The 20,743-nt window shown below is 43.9% G+C and overlaps 4 protein-coding genes across 4 annotated transcripts; 3 read left to right on the plus strand and 1 right to left on the minus strand.

The window, feature by feature from the left end:
- Positions 1–1,776: 1,776 nt before the first annotated feature.
- LOC131267050 (lamin Dm0-like) lies at positions 1,777–3,993 on the minus strand. Its single transcript, XM_058269803.1, has 2 exons — positions 3,788–3,993; positions 1,777–3,721 (listed from the first exon to the last, which is right to left on the minus strand). Exon 2 carries the CDS (start codon positions 3,677–3,679, stop codon positions 1,955–1,957), a length of 1,725 nt encoding a protein of 574 aa, XP_058125786.1. The 5' UTR covers positions 3,680–3,721; positions 3,788–3,993; the 3' UTR covers positions 1,777–1,954.
- Positions 3,994–5,452: 1,459 nt separating this feature from the next.
- LOC131264426 (collagen alpha-2(I) chain-like) lies at positions 5,453–6,194 on the plus strand. The gene is made up of 3 exons (XM_058266728.1): positions 5,453–5,550; positions 5,708–5,887; positions 6,017–6,194. Exons 1-3 carry the CDS (start codon positions 5,453–5,455, stop codon positions 6,192–6,194), a joined length of 456 nt encoding a protein of 151 aa, XP_058122711.1.
- A 2,845-nt stretch (positions 6,195–9,039) lies between these two features.
- On the plus strand, positions 9,040–16,588 carry LOC131263679 (PE-PGRS family protein PE_PGRS47). The gene is made up of 6 exons (XM_058265921.1): positions 9,040–9,109; positions 12,028–12,088; positions 12,184–12,448; positions 14,560–14,827; positions 14,913–14,979; positions 16,098–16,588. The coding sequence occupies exons 2-6, from the start codon at positions 12,043–12,045 to the stop codon at positions 16,214–16,216; spliced, it is 765 nt and encodes a 254-aa protein (XP_058121904.1). The 5' UTR covers positions 9,040–9,109; positions 12,028–12,042; the 3' UTR covers positions 16,217–16,588.
- Positions 16,589–17,276: 688 nt separating this feature from the next.
- On the plus strand, positions 17,277–20,442 carry LOC131265638 (serine-rich adhesin for platelets). The gene is made up of 5 exons (XM_058267923.1): positions 17,277–17,328; positions 17,843–17,882; positions 18,130–18,147; positions 18,256–20,074; positions 20,151–20,442. Exons 1-5 carry the CDS (start codon positions 17,277–17,279, stop codon positions 20,304–20,306), a joined length of 2,085 nt encoding a protein of 694 aa, XP_058123906.1. The 3' UTR covers positions 20,307–20,442.
- Positions 20,443–20,743: the final 301 nt, after the last annotated feature.

Consider the following 20,743-nt stretch of genomic DNA (forward strand, 5'->3'; position numbering starts at 1 on the left):
CGGATAGCAGCTGAACAGTGTCGTAATATCACGAACCAGTTGAGTTGAGCTCTTCCCCATGTTTGTAGGGTGAAGAGCGCCCTTCTTTCGGTGTTTCTCCACCACACTGTCTGCGTACTCAAGCAGGTAGAGGTTCTTAGATTTGTGCTCCAAGAACTGCTGGTTATTTGAGGTCTACCGTAAGCGTGGTAGAGTAGTGTAGGGTAGACGCGGAAGGGCACAAGTGACATCCTAGACACTAGGGCTTTACAGACTTGCGGATATCGTGAGGTTTAAAAAAAAAAAATCTTAAAGGCCATCGTTATGGGTGTGACGTTGTGCTGACTTTTCAGAACATACTTTGTGGTTTCCTGTAGCAATCGCTGCATGATCAAAACTCCCTTTCGACTTCCGAGACAACACATGCAGCATCATTTGGCCGTAAAATTACGTGTCATGTCCGTGGCAGGCCACTTCAGCGCAGTCGTCTATAGCCTTTTGTCTATTTTCCCGATGACTCAGGAACTCGCCGGATATCATCGGTTTTAGAACGCGTGAAAATGCTCCCAACTGTCCGAGATAAATTTTATCCCCGATTTCAGCATCAAGCTGAGGACTCCAAAAGCTGGTAGACCCATGTCTACCATGTGGCACGCCACGTATGATGTTCGCATACCTCCGTCAACAAACGCCACAGACTATCCTCATCGCTGAACATCATGTCCGGCTTCTGCCGGTCAAACGTTTTCAGTATCATGACCTTCGCATGGTTTTCGACAATGGCTTGCATATATGTTTGCTGCATGCCGATCACCATAAGCCATTCCGTCAGCATATTAGCCTTCTGTGCGGATGCCGTGTGGTTAGCAGAAAGTAGATCTACTACCAATTTCGAAACGCCGCCTGCTTGGATTTAGCGCATCAGCTAGAAGCAAATGCCAAGTTCCTTGACGAAGTTGAAAGTGACAAAGTTTGAAACGCACTCGAGGAGAACCTGTTGAGGGTTAAACAAAGGTTCTTCCGGTCCATCGGATCCTTCCTCAAGCTGTCTATCCCGGTCACCAACCCTCGCTTCGTCACCATGCTCCATTTTGGCATGTCTTCCAGTTTGGCCTCGTATTTGTTTCGGGACTCTACTTCACTAAAATTAAATCCTCGCTTAATGCTAAATTAATTCTTGGCCTCAGGTTCCTTAAATAAAACTATTAGTTTGATAAAAAAGGAAGAAAACGTAAGTTTTCTTTCATTTACTAGTGCGAGTCATATGGTAAGTAGTTCAAGCCGATATACGTTAAATACAATAAAATGTAGTATTGTACGTTTATAATCTTGGATTTGGGATAATAGTTAATGCCAACAACAAAATAAAAACAGCGTCCCTATACACTCGACCATAAAATTCAACAGGCTAAAACAGAAACAAATGCCATTTGCTTTGTGAAATTGATTAAGAACCGATTGATTATGATCCATTTATGAGAGTAAACGTAACAATGCTGAGCTTAGATAGCATAGCCCTTTTATCTCACGCCGGGTTTTCGAATGATACGAAATTGTAAAAACAATAAATGTGTAGGAATGAACAGTTTCAAGGATTTTTTTATGAATTTTACAAGCCTTAAATTCGTCTAGCACACCCTTGAACGTGGAAAACAAGTCATTTGGTTAATTGATCGTTTGTAAAGTTTGGAATGTTATGTTTCAAAATGTCAAAAATCACATGAAACAATAGAATGATTAAATCTAATGATGAACATATTTTCATTGCAACTCTCTACTAATAGAAATACTAATGTGTACGTTGGGAGTTTTTGATTTTGCAAACACAAAATATATTTTGTTTGCATTCATTTATTTATAATATTTTATTTTTCCCCTTTTTTCCAAACATTGAAAAAACAAACCAAAAACGGAAAATAGGATGTAACACAAAATTGATTTGAGCAAGCCGAACGACAACATCCTCGACATTCCTCTACATAACACAGCATTGTTCGTCGTTTCTGGAAACCCCATTGGTGGTTCCCTTCGGCGAAGACTTGGACGAAACGGCCAGTCGGCCACCGCTTTCCTCGTGGAAGTACTTGTCCTTGGGTGCACGAACCGTCCGGTGTCGTTCGAGCAGCGCTACCTCTTCCCCTTCGCCGTTCACTAGCACCGTCGCCATCGTATCGGTTACCGTCCAGAGGGCGGCACTTTTCATCACCAGATCGGTCGGGGGGTCAGGTTTGCGGTTGGCAACGCTCGCCCAAACCGTCACCATGCCGTTGCCTTCGATTTTGGCCGACTTTGGAAAACGGAAGCACACTTCCGGAGCGTCCGTAGGCCGTCGCACAAGCTGCCATCCGTCCAGTCGGTACTCCTGCTTCGATCTGTTGGTGATCCGAACGAATCGGCCCTCGGGATCCGCCTCGGTTACCTCGATGTCGCCTTTGGCGCTGGCAAGCACGGAATAGTCGAGCGACTCGTCCAGGGTGTTGCGCTTTCGCTTGAGTGACGGGGTGCGGAAGATGCGGGATGCACTGGAACTGAACACCCCCGCCGAGCTGGAACTGCTCACGCTCGGTGCCATGTTGAGCCGGGTTTCCTCCGACGAGAGGAGTTTGTCGTACGCCGCGATCTCCATGTCGAGCGACACTTTAATGTCCATCAGGTCCTGATAGTCCTTCAGCTGCACCGCCATCTCGTTGCGCATACGATCCAGTGCGTCACTGAGCGTCGCCTTCTCCGCCTCATGGCGAGCACGTTCCTCTCCGAGCCGATCCTCCAAATCCTGGATGCGTCCCTCAAACCGTTCGCCCAGCTCGTCCCGGTTGTGCCGCAGCTGTTGGTCGTACTGGTCGCGCAAATCTTGAAGCGTCTGCTGCAGCTTCGTCTCGTACTGCTCCATGAGGAACCCATCGATTTCGCTGATCTCACTCTGGCGGCGCAGTTTGCTTTCGCTCAGTTCCTGACTGTGAATCTGGTCCTTGAACGTCAGCTCTTCCCGCAAGCTCTGCACGTTGTTCTCCAGGTCGACCCGCAGCAGCGTCTCCTGCTCCAAATCCTTGCGCATCGCTTCGGCTGATCGCCGCAGCGCGTCCGCTTCCTTCTCCACCTCGGACAGCTCCTCCTGCAGTTTCTTGCGCTCCGAACAGAGCGTGTTGTAGCTGGCCGTCAGCTCGACGCATCGGGACTCGCTGGCACGAGCCGACTTTTCCAGCTCGCTCAGCTCCTTCGTGCGCCGGTTCAGTTTCACCCGCAGCTGCTCGTTCTCCTCCCAGTAGCGCTTCGCATCGATCTCCACCTTCGCCTTGTCCCGGGCCGTCTCGTCGAGCAGCTTGCGGGCGTCGGCCAGCTCGTGCTCGTAGATCGACTTCAGTCCCGACACCTCCCGGTGGGCCGTCTCCTGAAAGTTGGTCAGCTCGAGCGAGAGGCGCGAGTTCTCCTGCTCGAGAAAGCGCACCCGTTCGATGTAACACGCAAGCCGGTCGTTCAGGTTCATCAGGCTGTTCTTCTCGTGCAGTCGGCTGCGCCGCGACGGACTGAGGGCGGTCTCCATTGACTCCGAGGCGCTCGAGACGGACGAGGCAGACGAGGAGACGGACTGGGCACTGCTAGGTGGAGCCATCGGGTGCTGGGATGCTGCGGTGCTGCTGGCAGAAGTAGTCGTCGTTGTCGACGACGGCTTTGTCGATGGTTTCTTCATTTTCTGTGACATCTTTTATGTGAACCAATGTACTACATGCAGCAACAAATGAAACTGTGAACGAATGAAATGGCCTCTAATGTAAGGTTATTGTCCGCGTCACCTCTGCTCACACAAAACCTTGTCACAGTCGATGCAATACTTTTACGGCGTTTGTTTCCTCCAAACTCGGCCAACTCGTAGACAGTAGCCACTATTTATCGCAGCCCTGTGGAACAAATGGTTTGAAACTGTGCGAATTCTATATTTTTACAATTGCTTTTGATCGGTTCTTCCATAAAAGCGCGCTTTTGGTAACACACACTTGTCCCGGCAGAGGCACAGATTGATCTGTGTTCGGCAGGATGGAGATAAAATGGCCACCAGCGCGAAGACAATGGATTCGAAACGAGTGACGTTTCGCGCGATTTAGCTTAAGTTCGAGTAAAATTCATGAAGTTATTTTGAACAAAGAAATACAGTAGAACATCGATTAAATGAGGTGTTATGAGGTAAAAGGGGCCTTCGTTTTTCCGGTCGTGGCTACACCTCTTGTGTGCCAATATATCTTAATATATGCACTTGGTAATATCTTCATTCGTTCATTTTGATCAACAATTATTTCATTCGCTGTGTGGACCGTTAATATTCGGTTTAGCAATCAACTTTTTTTCAGATTGGGATTCGGAATAGCCAATCCAGATCCCCGAATGGATTTGAATCGAAGAAAAAAAACGCTTCAAACGGTTCATTGAAACGCTTCGAACGGTGCGTTGTTTTCGATTGAAACTTTTCACCGTTTTCAACCATCGCAGTGTTTAAAAATTTCAAACTAACGGTTATTCTAAGCACTCATAAGCGCAAGCAAAACATCAATTTCTTTTAATATCTTCTACTGTGAGCTCTGCTTTATCTTCTTTTGGTGCTTTTTTATTCTTTTTGGCCTAATGGATGATTTCTGTAATGTCTCTTTGGCTTATTTGATTTTTTTTCGTTGAAATTTTGGTAGGAAGAAGGAGACTCTAGCCTCATTTACTCTTCTACCTGTTTTTGTAATTTTTTTTAGTGAAAAACTAAAGTAAACTAACATACCTAGGAATGGAACATAATTGGTAAATATTATATTTTTTTCTATCCAGCGATTCATGATCAGCGAAAGTTATAAGTGTTTATTTTCCTCAAATACAAAGCACTTTCACAGTTTTCATGATAAGAGGTGATGGTTATTGTAAATCTAAACAAAATAAACGTTTGATATGTACAACATATTACTAGAATAATTTTTGATTGAGTTCATTCTGGGAATTTAGATTTTAAATTGTTCCTGCTGTTCTCTTCACGATTACAATTTCAAATCCGTACCGTTTCAATACTTGCATTTTCAACACCGAGTAATACGCGGTGACAATTATTGATTGCACTTTGCTGATTTCAATTTCCGATTTCATACCTCGGTCAATTGCCTAACCATAAGGGAGTCCTTTTAAAGACAACTATGATCGTCATTTTTTCCATCCATGTAGCGCGTTAGACGTTACCATTAACCTTGAATACCGAGGTCTCCTGTGGTCAGCTGGAGTGGTACCGGACACGGGCCGTTTACGATTTTATTAAATGCGATCGACCAAAATGAATGCCGCGGATTGCGGACCTGGCGCGGGTTGCACAGATCGCTGATTTCATTACAACGCTTGCAGCGAACCGTGGTGGAGCATCCTCTGTCGGCCGGAAGTCGCCTCGTTCTTCGGTTGGCGATCGCGTTACTCCCTCAAAGCAGTGGCTGCTTTTTTATTATCAGGCGAAAACATGAGTTTGGCGGCAGTAATAAGCATCGTGCTTTTGGTTGGGACAGCGCTTCCCATCGTTGGTGCTAGTGGCAACCAGGGAGCGAAGACATTTCCCGGGTGAGCAACCGGCGAGGAGTAAAGATCCAACAAGCCGACGAAACTAACGTTCCTAACCAAGTCGTTCGCGAAAGATAATTAATGGCCGACAAAATGTGGTGCTAGTAGTTTTCCCATCCTTTTTCGCTAACAAAATCCTCTGTTCTGCGTCTTCCAGTGCTTCGCTCGTTCTACCAGCTGTGTTGCCGATTGTGGGGACTATCATTCCAGCACTGCTACCTGGACTGGGCCCGCCGGGAATTGGAGGTGGCCCCGGATCCGTGGGGTTGCCGGGAGTATCCGTTTCCCACTCGACGTCCATCGCGACTTCGGTACACAATCGACCGATCGCTATAAGGTGAGTAAATTATCCTCTGCAGGTCAGAAGTGTGGTCTTGTTTTCCGTTTTCATCGGTTTTATAGCGTCATCATGAGGCACAAACAAAATACCCCTTAAAACACTACCCCTTCTTATTTCACGTTCCAGTCATAGCGGATCGGTTTCAACGATTGGAAACACGGATGCCGGTTCTGCTGCTTCCGTCGGATCGCACCATGGATCGGTGAGCGCTCAGAGTAGCGCCCAGACAAGCCGGAAGTCCCACTCCGCCAACGGTCCGCTTTTAAGCAAACGATGGAGAAAATTATTTAAAAAGCTCGGCTAGCTCAAACTCAAGGAAGTGAGAATAGTATCGTAAATTATAACAAATATGATTTTTATTTTTGTGTTTTAATTAGTAAATAAAACTAATTTAATAAAGCAATAAATTATTAAAAGAAATTATATTTAATTTTTTATGAGGAATTGCTCGTCACAACTGTTCTAATGTTAGCTCATCGTGTTGCTCGTTCCGGGGGGAATTTCTAAAACCCATTAGCCGACAAAAATAAAATATGATATGCATATCCGTGAGCCGGACCTGAAACAAAATGCAACATCGCTAAGAACGAGGAAACCATTGATGTTGATATTAAATTATGGTCTTTTTGTTTTTTTGACTCCAATGCTTTGATGTTCTTTTCCTTTCGTGAGAGAAAAACAGATGTGTGAGTATGGCGTAACGATTTCGATGATGTTTATGAACAGCTGATTTGATTGGTCAAAGTGTTATATCTATCGGACGTCATGGGGATTTTTTCATTGACATTTTTTTTATACGATTATGAAAAAAAATATTATTGATCTTGTAGTTCTTGAACCCAACAATGCTTATCCTGTACAATACATCCGGTTGTAGCTATCGTTTTTATTGAAGAAACCACTTCAGTGAACTGGTGCTTATATGAAGTTAAGAATAAGCAAAAGTTATGAAAGATTACTACGCTGGCTCGCTCATCAAGAACCGGTTCTGCTCTTTCAAACAAGCGTCAGGAATATCGAGTTTCGTGGTCTAATTTCGACTGATCGAGGATTAAATTTGTTTGAAATTTCATAGAGTGTGAATTAAGGTGGAAATTACGAAATGATTGTAATTCTCCACAAGGGGCCCAAAATGTGAAGATCTCTGGAGAGCGATAAATAAGTCGAGTATGATCCAAATTTTAATATTTGAAAGTTCTAAATTGTATTGCGTTTTTGTTTGAGAAAATATTCACCTGTTTTCGAGATATTCAAGAAGAAAATAAAAAACCATTCACTGATTCTATTTTGATTCTAATGTAACTTATCGATCCTGCATGCATGAATCAAAATTAACATTTTCTTTGTAACATGCATTAAATCTTTTAATTTTTAAAACTTGCTAAAACTATGCAAGTTTCTGAACAATGTGGGACATTTCTCGACAAAATGAAAGCCTTTCTCCTTTTCATATCTGTAAAAAATGATGGAAAATTCCCAGCTGAAGAACTAGAACAGCTTAACACATGTCTATTTGTTCACTGATTGTGCTGTCATATGGAAACGTAAATTTTGAAAATCAGTAAAAATACTTACTTACTTGAAAAACTTGAGAAACTATTAACTCAACAAAACATTCATGAAACATTTATGAAAAAAGTTATTGCTCGAGAAGGATTTGATTCCAAGAATCATAGCATCACAAATAGTTTATTGTTATAGTTTGTTCTTATTTTTAGATGCTGGTGAAGTTGATATAAGAATATATGAGTTGTTTGTTGTAAATGTAAATAATTCATTACGTTTACTGCTAGGGAGGAAAATGGGTTTAAGTTGGCCTTAAATGTACACTGTACTCGTAATACTAAACGGTAACGCCTTTTGTAACTACGTTAACTATTTAAAATAAATCGTCTGTTTTATAAAAAGTGGTGTTACCAGCAACGTATATTTTATTATTTTTAAAGAATAAATTCCCCGCTACAAATATTGGAAGGAAATTTAACATGTGGTTATATCGGCACGACTTGCATCGTGCGAAGCAGAGTCACGACAACATCTCAAAAATTAAAAGGATTTGAATGCAAATTCATAACCGGCTTTAAATAATGATCGCTTTCTTCTATACGATACTGATAAATTCATATTTCCCAGTCATTTTTGTGTTAAGATGTAAAGAATGTTTGGTGCTTAAGTGGTATGAGTTTTTCGATAACAACCTGGCGGTATCACAGTGATAATTTATGTAAATCCAATGGTTGTTTTGAGTAGAATAATACTTCTTTACTTTCAGCGTATAGCCATACAATGTCATCTTCAATGTCAGCTGCTACTTATTTACTTATGTCGCTCTACGATCACTAAGCGATCATGATCTGATGAAACATATAAACTAATAACATTGACATATACAAATAAAATCCTGCGGGTGAACGACTTCCGATGGTGAGTTGTTGTTGTTTTGTCTGAAGTCCACGTGTCCTTCGCCCTTGTGTTACAGTGATCACTAATCATGGATTCGACTCTTCCTTATGTATATGTGGAAGCGTTATGTTGGGAATCACTGCGCATAACCCTAGCCAACGATGTAAACCGCGCACAAATATTTGGAAACGCTAAACGCTTTCACTCATTTGCGTAGAAACTGACGTCCACTTTTGGTTGATCTAGTCTTGTGAATTATGTTAAACATGTGCATATTATGGCTACCGAAGGATAATTTCTCCTCGGTCACCTCGTTTGGGTGTAGGATTTTGGACACTACTAAAAATCGCTTCGCGTATAGTAGCCGGTAACCCGGCGCCGAAACCGGTTCTGCGAGCAGTCCGTGTTTAACTTCTTGTTTTGTTTTGAGTTTGTCTTTTTTCGTATTTTATTTTGGCTATCACATACGGTTTTCACTCCGTTGGCCTCCCTCGTTCCAATGTCTCATTCGTATTTCGCGATGCCGCATTGACCGAGCGAGAATAAAAAACGATCTTCTCACGTCGATCTCTCGCAGTTGACGATCCTCAACTTTGCCTGTCCCTCTCTTCCGCACCCAAAGCATTGCCCTGCTATCTTTCTCACTCGTTCGCGCTGCGACTCTTCCTTCCGCGGGGATCGCGAGATGTTTACCTTTGTATAAAACAACAAGCCCACCGCGGGCCTGGCTCCATTCTCGCGCCTGACGTTCGAACGCTCGCGTGATCGATAAGAAGCATCAGTTCCACTCAGTTTCTACAGGTTGTGAGATCAAGTGTAAGTGCACCAACGGGAGTGAAGTCTTGAATAAAAAACGAAAATTGCCCAGGAGGAGAGAGAGTGTTTGGATTATCTACCTTTCGGTTATCACCGAAAAGGAAGGGCGGGACTCTGCTCAAGACGTTTGATAGTAGATGGTCGGCTGACCTCCTGGCAACGAAGGTGCATCGGGGAGTTACCTCGAAGTGAAACTGCAGTGCAGAGCAAAGTTCAAAAACTGATAGACATTCAAATTAGCACAAAATAGTCCTTATTTCGTACTTAGCTCCTGACGAATTTGGCGAGCAATATGATTTCTCCCTCGCTTTTAGAGGCGCAAAGACAGTTAGTTAAAGTGTGTTGAATGCTCGTTGGGGCCAAGATCTGCAGTAGATCTGGGATTACATTGTTCATTTATTTCACCTGTCAAAGGTTTCGACAGAATTGTTGTGAAGCCAACACCTTTATGACAAGGGCCTTGTGGTTGAGAGGTTAATGGAAGTGTTACTTCTGCTGTTTCGATGCTGGTCTTGACCGTGAAACCGACACGACTTTACCGATCGACCGTGTGCGTGTATGTGTGTGTATAAATAAAGCTTAGTATATGCATGCTGTTGCGACGTATTCATAACTCGGCGAGGTTATGCGACGTTATGCCGGTCGTTGGGTGGAACCAAGAGGGTTGTACCAAGGGGTATGTGGAGAAGGTCTTTTAAGAACCACCAATACCCCCACTACCCTTGGGAGTGGACAAAGATAACGCGACGCCTCGGCGAGATGTAAGTTTTGAATCTTCTTCCGCTTCTGTTGCGCGGAATGGTCGGTATCCATCATTCCAACCGGTTTTCGGGCAGCTTGTCTGGGTGTCCAATGTTTGTTCACCACGTCGAGTTCTCTCGACTTCCAGTTTGTCTGCCCGGGTTGATACGGTTGGGGAAGTACGTGGACAAATGTTAAGAAACAGGTTTTTCGGGCAGACTTGCTTGCAGCCCGGTGCGGTTGGCTTTTTTTTTCTTTGGCGATGTTTATGCTGATCATGCTTAACCTGCTGATGGTATGTTTTGAACACTGTGTTTTTTTCTCCAAAAAATTCTACACAAACTAGTTCACGTCAATTTAGGATGATGTTGTTGCAACAAATCGATCCACCAATCATTCAAACAAGCAATTAGTTTCTTAACAGACTAGGATGATTAGATGAAAAGCTTGTTGCCTTAAAGCCGATTAACAGTCAAGTCACGAACCGATCTCTCAGCTATGGAATTCCCGTGCCGGATCAGCATAAGAAAGTTGAAGTCGTTCGTTCGATGCAATCATGTGGCCCATTGTGTTTTTTTTCGTATGTCTATTTGGCATTGCGCTGAATTTAAATCACATGCAAACGAGTTGAGATAATGGCGGGTCACAACATGAATAGTTCTTGATCGTCGACTATATGATGATGTTTGCCAAAACTATGCATGCTTTTGCGTAAAATAGCAATTACTTGCTACACAAATATGTAAAGCATCCAGGTAGAAGTCACCGCTTAAAACATCAACAAACCCTTCTTCTGTTTTTTGGTTCGTTCAGTATTTCTTCATTTGTTGTTCCCAGTTTTTAGAGCTTGTGAGTCAAACAACGTTTTTCCTCATTTTTAATGAAACCACTTAACACGTTGACAGCTTCAGGTGACGTCAATTGTCTCCAAGCTGTTGATGGATAACTTTTTATCTTAATTGAACCTTCCTTAGCATTGTCAAAAATTGCGTCACTTTGAAGTGATCACACCTTTTCTAGAGATGCCTATATGTACATTGGGAACACAAACAATTGCACTACGCCAAATGATTTGTTGATTTTTTATGTTAGTTCAAGAAGTAATGTTTTAGTACATTCTTTTGCGACATCAATTTTCTTGGTTTTATACTACGATAGCTAATATTCAACTTATGGCTTAAATGAAGAGTTGAACTGGATTTTAGTTTTTGAATGCAGCTATCAATATTGATTTTCTTACGGATGTTAAGTTGAAATATGATAACAACAGAGTGTAAGAAAAGAGAAAGGAAGATGAGTGAAGATTCTCGAATGCAATTCAACTTTTCACGAATCAGGTTCGTCGTTCGTTTCGGGTATAGAAAGAGGGAATAAGATCCGGGATGAAGCTACACGTCATCTGGTCGAGCAGATCATGAACCTGCTCTTTCTTTTGATTTCTTCATCTTCGTAATGTTTTCGGGATCTCGAGTTGCATATTGTATTTTTAACGAATGACTAATATTTTTTTCTTAAATGGACTAGTGTCTTGCTGAGCGAGAGCGCGCTAGTCAGAGAGACGCATAATAAACAGAACCACGTTTGAGACTGTGTGAAGGACGGGGCTGTTTTTTTTTAATTCTGCCACTCTTGTTCGTATACTGCGCTTCAGGGGGCAGTATACACACAGCTGTTGACCGGTTTGGTGCTTTGGTTCATCAGGGTGATATCATACGCGAATCCATTCGAACGAACCGCGTTTTCGGTTTACACGTTTTCGGCTGAAATACAATTTTATATCGCGAAATCCTTCACGCTCCAATCCGAGTGACCATCGAGAGTGGCAAGGAGATGAATCCAAACGGGAACCCGCAGCAAAGGTTGGTGTTTTGTGTTTCTTCCCTTATCTCCTGTTAGCATCTTTGGCTGTGGGAGAGAAAAATCCCCAAAATTCGACCAAATATCGGAGAGAAAGTAGTTTCGACCAGTTGTGGCAAACGTTTGCGTTAACCGTTTCCTTGGTAGCAGAAAAAAAAGCCAAAATGAAAGGGGATGTCATACGAAAGAATCCTGTTTTGGAGATGGTATTAAAGAACCTGTTGTTGGGAGCGATTGTGAAATGCTGTTGGTTGCTGCCTGAAGCAATTGTTTTACCTATTTTTCTTTCTTCCTCTCCGACTTGGCGATGCCTTTTGTAGGTAATTTTAAACAGTATGAAGTTTCTTGTGTTGTGCACGTTAATTGCCGGTACGGCTGCAGGTAAGATGGAAAACCAAAAGCGCTAAACATCGCTGAACTTGTCGGGGCCACTCTTTCATTTGACTAATTTTTTTTTATGTCCACCCTCCTTCCAGCGTACTCCAACTCCGTCTATCAAAACGGAAAGGCGTCCACAGGTCTTTATAATCAAGTGCCGGCCGGTAGCGACTATGCTGACAAGTTCCCCCATGGCAGTACAGGTTACAATGGTGGCTATACGACGCACTACACCAGCCCGAACGGTGCCGGAGTGGCTGTCGGTACGGGAAGCTTCGCCGGTACGCCCGGATTCGGCGGCTTCGGCGGCCCGACCGTGGACTTCAGCAACTTCTTCCAGGGTGTGCAGGCCAACTTCGCAAAGTAATACAAAATGTTCCGATGCCTAGTGGACCAGGGCCAGTTGCTCGATGGTTGGGTGGCAGGCGGGGTCCACATAGGTGTATTTATTTGCTCTCATTCGTAGCTCTAGCTCCTAAGCTGGTGATGGTTTCGGTTGAAGGATAAAACTCTTCGGTTCTAGCTAATGGCCTCCCAATAACCTTTGCCAATTTGGCAAATAAGAACTTATACAAACAAAGTTGTAAACCGCAGAATTGATATTCGGCCAGATTGACTTCCCCAAATTGTTAAATGCTTGCAGTTGGATTAGGTCGAACTCAGTAGTAACCGTTTTTTTGATAGATTATATTTTAATCAACATTCCAAACCAAATAAATTTAATCATCAGCAAGTATTTACCTCGCGCACCGTTCAGATAAACAAAAAAAAAAAATTACAATACTGACGAATTTAGATAAGTAAGGTAAATTATCGTAAGGCGATGTTGACGATTGTTTAGAAGAATGTTTGGAGAATGTTTAGAAAAATAATTTTCAAAGTCGATCATGCTTTTATGAACTAGACTATGCTATAGATTTTTTTCCTTCCCAACTACTTTTCCTTGTATCCTCTTTTATTGGTTGCCGTTTCTAGGCTCTCTTAAAAAGAAGCTTGGCTTATACTGCACGAACTGAAACACAATTCAACCGCACAAGATCGTTATTTTTTATCGATCACTAAGATCTTGCTATGCACCAGCATTACTGCTTGCTTTTACAATCTTGCACTGGTAACTTTGTTTCTGCTGGAGATTCATAACTCCGCATTATTGCACCTCAAAAATGCACTATTTATGTTGTCATCTGAATACTTTAAAAAGATATTCTTTAGTCCACTATCATACCATATTGTGCTTCACCACAACTGTGCAAGCTTATGCCATAAAAACGTTACGTAGCTTACTCGGCGTTACCAATTTCAGCAATAAACAATTCAAAAGGTTGTTAAATGTGGTAAGAAAAAATCATCGGAATATTCAGCAGATAAAGATTCCATTACTTCGAAGCACATTAAATTCACTAGCGTTCTATTCTGACGACGATTGTATTACGTTCCCGGTGATATCCGTTTCCGCGAACCTCGTTAATTAAACCACTGCCGACCCTGCGCTACGACATAGTAGTGATGTCTGTTTATGTGAGGAGGTGATATTGCCTGCCCCTCGTAAAACCAAATCAAAAACCCACTGAATCGAAACAACAACATCCCATTCACCGGCTGGGGATCGTTTTCTTAGCTGCTGACTAATTCACCACGATCCATCCATCTAAGCTCCATGACGCAATCCTTTTCCGGGCCGGGAGCGACGGTGCAGGCGTCGGCATCTCTCATCAACCCCATGTGGATGGTGCCAACACAGAAGCAGTTCAAGTAACGTAGTTCCTCACGAATATCGCTCCGATCAATTACGGGGTCGTTCATCATCTGGGACAACATCAGAATTAGCAGGAAAATTTGCATGAGGAGCACTTGTCATCTGATTTTTGTGTGAAATAACCATGGGTTATAACCACAGCAGTGTTTCCGGTCGATGTTCTAGGAGAAGTTAGTTTCTAGTTCCGGGCGCAAGATCAACTTTTGCCAAGATTTTAAGACGGCATGTGAGGCTCGAGACGAAATCTGCTCTAAAATGTGCTGCTGTGTGGGTGTAACAATTAAAAACAGTTCATGACAGTAGTTTAAGCCCCTTGTTGGCAATGTCAGCTCAGTCGTTATTGACGTGGGTGACGACAATTTATTGCTTCCGTGGTACTATCCATTATCAGATCGTGCTCGACTCCATCTCATGCATCGTTATAACGTTCCATGTGAGACCATCTCACTAACTTCGAATTAAAACATCCTCCTATTTGTGTGCCATTTGTGTCTGTTTGTGCGTGTTCCTTCTTCATTCATTGTCAGATGTACCATAATCAAGTGAACAATCTTGCTAACTTATTTTTTGCCCATCGTAACCACCACTTTAAACCAGCATTTCTCTACCTCCCTATCCGTGTGTCGTAGTGCGTCATTCTAAGGTATCAGTCACGATCTTTTGCCAACGCTACGATCGCTAATTCCCAACGCTTCCTCTTCGTGTCACCTTCCGACAGCCTGTACCAGCAACAGTTCGCGCTCCAGCAGCAGCTGTTCGCCCAACAGCAGGCCGCTCTGAACGCCGGTTTCGCAGGATTCGGAGGATTCGGTGGTGCCGGAGCTGCCGCCGGTGGCTTCCCGGTGTACGGACCGAACTTTGCCTCCGGTAGCTACAACCGCATTCCGACCGGAAACTTTGCTGGTGCCCCGAATGTGGCCAGCTCCAGCGCTTCGTTCGGACCGGGAGGGTTCCACCAGACAGCTTCGATTTACCCGAACAATCCAGTAAGTGGCGATCGCCTTCCAGGGCATCGTTCGTATAGAATTAGCGTTTCAACTGACTAGTTCTTGTGCTTACATTTCATTTTAGGCTGTACCGAACGTTGATACTCGCTTCGGAGGATCAGAAGAAACGACCTTCCAGAGTGGCAAACCAGGTATGAAAAACAATCGGGGCGTGGAAAGAAGGAGATAAGGAAGCGATCTTCCATGATAGAGATCTACACACACGTGTTGAGAAACGCGCTATGAGTAGGTTGTTTACGAAGTACTGCTGATCGGGGCACTAGCCATCCTTGGGCGTAGAAAAGTTCCCTTTGCCTTCCTTCCGAGAAATTCATGGTCAAGGCGTTGCGTTGTTTCCCAACATTGAAAATCCTTGGCTGGTATAGAGAAACAGTGTTTGTTACACGAGTTCATAGAAGAACAGTTTTCCTACACGGATCCAGAGACAGGTCATTACGAGTTTTTGTTCGGCTATTCATGTGAATGCGATTGTAATGAACTGGCTTTGTAAATGTATATTAGGATATTAGGCTTTTTAAAGCCACCTTGTTTTTTTACATTTCTGCATATTCAAAGAAAGGGAAGTTTGTGAAGTGGTGCACATGATTACTTGATCTTCGTTAATTTTATCCCATCAAAGGATCGATTTATGCACAAGTCTATAACAATTTTATTAGAATATTCTAATTTTATGACGCAATTTAAATGGGGAGTTTATTGGGACCAAAATGGCATCTTTCGTTTTATCCCTTAGAGGTAGTTAAACCGTCATCAACCTTTTCTTTTTATAACCTACTTTTTGGAAGAATAACGGTTGTTTGTACTAAACCTGCTTATCAACGACAATAATAAAATTTCCAATGTACAGTTTCATAATTGTTGAAGAGCTCCGTTTGCTTTTTCGGGCCTATGCAAAAATATTCTTAAATTTCATTCATAAACACCGGGAGCAAAGCAAAATAAAAACAACCTGATTTCTTCATCATCGTCCACGGCGTAGACTGAGTTCATAATGTTTTTCATTTTGGTTCTACATTTTACCTCTATTGAGCCATAACAAAACAAATGACGTAATCGGTGTTTTCGGGGCAACGATTCTTCGAATCGCAGATGCGCCACAATTTGCCTGTACAGATAGCGCCCGAATGAAATCACCGCCACATTGGGTTTTGGGAAACCCTTAGAACCAACAAAGAATCATTTTTCACTTTCTAAATGCTAATAGTACTTTCCTTTGTGTTTTTTTTTGTTTTTATTTGTGTTGCTGCAGGTTTTGTCGGAGTGTCCAGCTTCTCGTCCTCATCGAACATCAATGGCCAGACGCACCGCGAGGCGGTTACTTCGGTGAACAACAATGGCAAGGTGACGACTCATCGCGTCCACTCGTAAATGGCAGAACCCGGATCGTACCCACGTTTCAGCCTCGGATCACGGATCTAATTTACATTATTCAGAAGACTACCCGTCCCACTCAGTGCGTTTCGAACAAACCTATGCTTAAGTGAATCGGAAAGAAGAAATCTGTGCGATGCGACTGTCAAGGAACGACGAGCCGGTCTACGGGACCATAAACGAGATGGAGAGACAGGAGAAAAGTAACGATCAGGAAATTAAAACGTACTTACACTAACAATTGACACTGTTTTCTTATGTCTGTATTTTGTGCATTTTGATTATTTTATATCCAACGTAAGCTGTGTATTATCGACAAGTAACAAGCCGGTGATCGAAAATAAAGTTGGGGATAGAAAGCTCCTAAGACGATGTGTGTTTTGGGGTCAAGAGGTTGGGTTGCTTCGCAAATTCTTTGAGATCGTTTGGGGTATACCAGCATGGCCTTCAATCGTGAAGCTGTTCATTCATCTCTACGGAGAAGGTTTCTTCAGAGCAACGGCTGACCTAGACCGAAATTCCGTTTACTGACATCCATTGACATGTGGTGCTGTCGATGGCACGGTACTTCCGTTTACGCAGGCATTAGCAGACATCACCAGTGATAAGCGCTTGCCACGGATCCCGGAATATAATCACTCACCACGCGAGGCGTCGTTGAAACGATCAGTTCGGGATCGGTCCGGAATTGGTGTTGGTGGAATGGATGGACATAAGGCATACACCGGTGAATGCTGATAACTAGTACCGATCGATGTACTCAGTGCGACTCGGAGGTCAGCCTGAACATTCGTTGCTGCGAATCCACGAAGCTGCTGATGGGCGATAGCTGCAAGCTATAACATAGCGGCGAGGTTCTATAAAAATATCAGTTCTCGCAAACCACTTCAGGAGTAAGCAGCGATCAGTTCGGAAGAAAAGAACTCGATTAAAAACGTGTAACAAGTTCAAGAGGTTGTGATTTCCTCCGAGTGCACAAAGACAAAACGGTTCGAACCTCAAGAAAAAGTGATATTTTCTACTTAAACAAGATCTAGTAATTATATCTCAAAGCGCCATGTGGAAATCCGTGGTGTGCTTCGCAATGCTGCTTGGTTGCAGCAGTGCAGGTAAAGAATCCGGATCTATCAAACAACTTTGAGGCTAGTAAAAAGCAATGAATTTAAACATTTATAAATGGATTCAGTGGTTATTATATGCCAAAAAATAACCCTATCAAACGAAAGTCAGTTCATCTGCGTTTCCATTTTCGGTTCGGGAGTGATAATGTTCTCTTTTCCCTGACGATCGTTTACATGCGTTATGATCGTATCAGCTCGCCGCCTTGCTCTTGGTAAAGAACATGTCGTCATCATTATTTTTACGCTTATCTGCATGTCTATGGTGGTCTAGTTTGTTCTGGAAGGCCTACGGTGGAAATCGAATTGAACGCATCACGGCAGTGCAGCAATCGGGAGGGTTTTAGTACAAATTGTACTAAAAATGCAATTCATACGAGTTTTCAAAGACATATGTTTAGTACTAGTTACATATGTCGACTAAACGACAAAAATGGGTTTAAAAAACGTACTTTCGTACACAGTGCAATAAATGTTATCGCTCTTTAATTTCTTGTTTTCTTAGGCACGGCAGCTTGGAGTGAAGATATTTCGGTGCACAATAAGTAAGTTTATAAAACTATATACTTTAAATGTTTTCCTTTCTGCAGTGTACTGATAATACGGTATTGTTGTTTTTTATTACCTTTTATTTCCGGTTTGTACGGAATTCTATCACTCGCATATTTTCCACCGTACTTGTTTCGATGACGTCGGAATCTGCTTGCTAACCATTCAATGCGATTCTCTCTGTAACCTCGTTTACGAACGACACTTTTGCATGTACTAAACGCTTGGGGTGTACTTTTAAAGTCAAGTGGTAACTGGAATGTAAGTACCTTCAGTATGTTAGTCTTTAAAGAGAATAAAAATAGAAAATGTCTACTTCCACACCCCAGTTAATCGTTATTCTACAATACATCGTTTACTCTCTTCCAGACACTACTCACAGCATGAGTCTTCGGTGCAAGCTGCCCGCAAGGCTGCCGCAGAACGCTTGCAGCTCCAACAGGCAGCTCCTTTGGTAGCTAGTGGACCGTGTGACACAATCTGTTACAACAGCTATACGGCCGATGCCGGGGATACAGAAACCATTGGACAGGGAACGGTCGGTTTCGCTCCTACCGTCGGATCATCTCAAAAGTACTCGTCTACTTCGTCCCGCCTTGAGTCAAGCGTATCGAATGTCCAGTCGGCCCCGATCGTGTACTCAGGATCGTCGACCGGAGCGAGATCCAGCTTTTCTAGCTCGTCAGCCTCACGTCATCATAGTTCAAGTTTGAACGGTGCTGCCGGAGGTCAGCCGGTCCTTGCCCAACTGTATACTCCTACTGTGGATTCATTCGGAAGAACGCATTCGAATGTGATAGCGTCGGGTGCCAGCCGCGAGGGCACCTACGTTCAACCGATAGTATATCCCGTCCCAGCACCTCAGACTCATGCGTCTCAAACGAGCTTCAACGAACGATCGAGTCAGGAACGCTCCGTAGTCAGCAGACCGGTCGTAGCGAACGTCGTCTACACTGCCGTACCTGTTGGAGGTGCTTCCCATTCGAGCAGTAACTTCAATGCACGCTCTAGCTTTAGCAACGCCGACCAACAGCAGCATGTTCAGCCTGTCTACCCGACAGCGAACAACGACTATTCGCGACAGTACGTCGCATCCCAGCATCAGGATCTCCATTACAGGCAATACCCATCAAAGCCCACTACCTACGTGGTATACTCGAAACCTCAATACTACGCTTCCGGTCATTCGCGAGTTCAGGATGCGGCGACGTCTCAGACAACCTACGACTCAGCTGGACGTGTGGTGAACCTGAACCTTGTCCAGCCAACTGTGCACTCGGATCGTGTAGATGATCATCGCACTCGGCAGCGAATTGACTCGACTCAAACGGTTCAGCGCCAGCAGGATCTTTACCCGGTCCGGGGAGCCTTTGACCATCAAGAGCACGACACACAGGACAACTTAGAGCTCGACGCCGAAAGTAACAGCACAGTGCAGGCCTATTCTTCTGACTCGGTTGCAACTGCCCGGCGTCGTGAACAGGCTGGAAGTGTTCGCACCGGAACGTCGTATGTTTCCAACGCTGGGTCCACGAACCGGTACGATAACACTGCTCAGTCTTCTGATAGCCAGCGACGTGTGACACATCACAGAACACAAGAGTACGTTCCTACAGTGACTGGCTCCAAGTACGAAAGTGCCTCCGAACAGGAACAGCGTCATGTTACCTCACATGGAGGCAACTCCTACGTTGCCCCTATCGTAGTCCAAGCGGTGCCTCAAGCCAGTACCGCAAGTCGTTATTCCTCTTCATCTTCCAGCTCTGCTCAGGAACATCGGGCAAGCTCTTCCCCCGGGACGTACTACACCGCCTCCGGTTCGGTGCCATCCTATGTTTCACAGTACTCTAACTCGGCACACTCGAACAGTCGCTACAAGGCCCAGCAAGGTGGTAGCCACGTTTATCCGATCACGAATGACGAGATGGGTCGTCGGTTTGGTGCGACTGGCGGAGCGGGTGGTTTTGGGGCCGATACGGATCTGCACGACATTATGAGTGAGTCCGAAACGCTAGCTCGCCTGCAGGCACAGAATGTGCACAACGGCGCCGTGACTGGAAGTGCGACGATCGAGATGGACTCGCGATTCGGTGGAGGTTCCGATGCAAATTCTCTTGGTAAGCTGCCTGGCGGCTTCCAGCGTACTAAATCGTGGTCCAGCAGCTCCAAGTGGGCCTCGGAACAGCGAGTAAGTAATCGACATGTTGGGACATGCTCAGTATTTGAATATCCTCCTACATCACCTCATATTCTTTCCATTCCAGTACGGGGACGACGGCAAACCTAAGAGCTACAGCATGCTCTCGACGGCCGAAAGCGAGAAGCACAACATCAACGGCAAGACCACGGGATACAAGGCGGCCACCACGACGCTGGAGGACGATGGTAAAGTGAGCACGTACAGTCTGCATACAACGTAATTGTGGTTCTAGCTTTATTAATGTAAGATTCCATTCGTTGTGTGTTGATTATTTTGTTAAGATCGTTGTTCTGAACGTCCCGAGACGTAGTCGATCGGACATTAATTTATGTAACGTTTAAAAAAATTGCTCAATAAATGCCGATTTCCCTTTAAAACAAACACGTGTCGTTTTCCAATACAAGAAATGGAAAGTGAAAGTATATCACTGCTTGGTTCATGTTCGAGAGTAGGTTGTTGTGTCGTATGTTTATACCAACTTCTTTTATTTTGTTAATTTAATTAATTACACTTTAATTTAATAAAAATTATTTTTTTTTTTTTATATGGCACGACATCCCCTAGTGGGACAAGGCCTCTCTCCGAAGAGAGTTTGTGTGACCGAAAGTCGGTATATTATAGATCGGTGGTCAGCCGTTCGTAATACCGGGGGGTGCC

This window comes from Anopheles coustani, chromosome 2 (genome assembly GCF_943734705.1).
Source record: "Anopheles coustani chromosome 2, idAnoCousDA_361_x.2, whole genome shotgun sequence".
NCBI classification, from domain to species: domain Eukaryota; kingdom Metazoa; phylum Arthropoda; class Insecta; order Diptera; family Culicidae; genus Anopheles; species Anopheles coustani.

Coding starts and splice junctions, on each gene's coding strand:
- LOC131267050 (XM_058269803.1), bottom strand. CDS start 3,679: ATGTCACAGAAAATGAAGAAACCATCGACAAAGCCGTCGTCGACAACG.
- LOC131264426 (XM_058266728.1), top strand. CDS start 5,453: ATGAGTTTGGCGGCAGTAATAAGCATCGTGCTTTTGGTTGGGACAGCG. Junction 5,551..5,707: donor GGAGCGAAGACATTTCCCGG/GTGAGCAACCGG, acceptor TGCGTCTTCCAG/TGCTTCGCTCGTTCTACCAG. Junction 5,888..6,016: donor AATCGACCGATCGCTATAAG/GTGAGTAAATTA, acceptor TTCACGTTCCAG/TCATAGCGGATCGGTTTCAA.
- LOC131265638 (XM_058267923.1), top strand. CDS start 17,277: ATGTGGAAATCCGTGGTGTGCTTCGCAATGCTGCTTGGTTGCAGCAGT. Junction 17,329..17,842: donor GCTTGGTTGCAGCAGTGCAG/GTAAAGAATCCG, acceptor TTGTTTTCTTAG/GCACGGCAGCTTGGAGTGAA. Junction 20,075..20,150: donor AGTGGGCCTCGGAACAGCGA/GTAAGTAATCGA, acceptor TTTCCATTCCAG/TACGGGGACGACGGCAAACC.
- LOC131263679 (XM_058265921.1), top strand. CDS start 12,043: ATGAAGTTTCTTGTGTTGTGCACGTTAATTGCCGGTACGGCTGCAG. Junction 12,449..14,559: donor GTGCAGGCCAACTTCGCAAA/GTAATACAAAAT, acceptor ACCTTCCGACAG/CCTGTACCAGCAACAGTTCG. Junction 14,980..16,097: donor CTTCCAGAGTGGCAAACCAG/GTATGAAAAACA, acceptor GTGTTGCTGCAG/GTTTTGTCGGAGTGTCCAGC.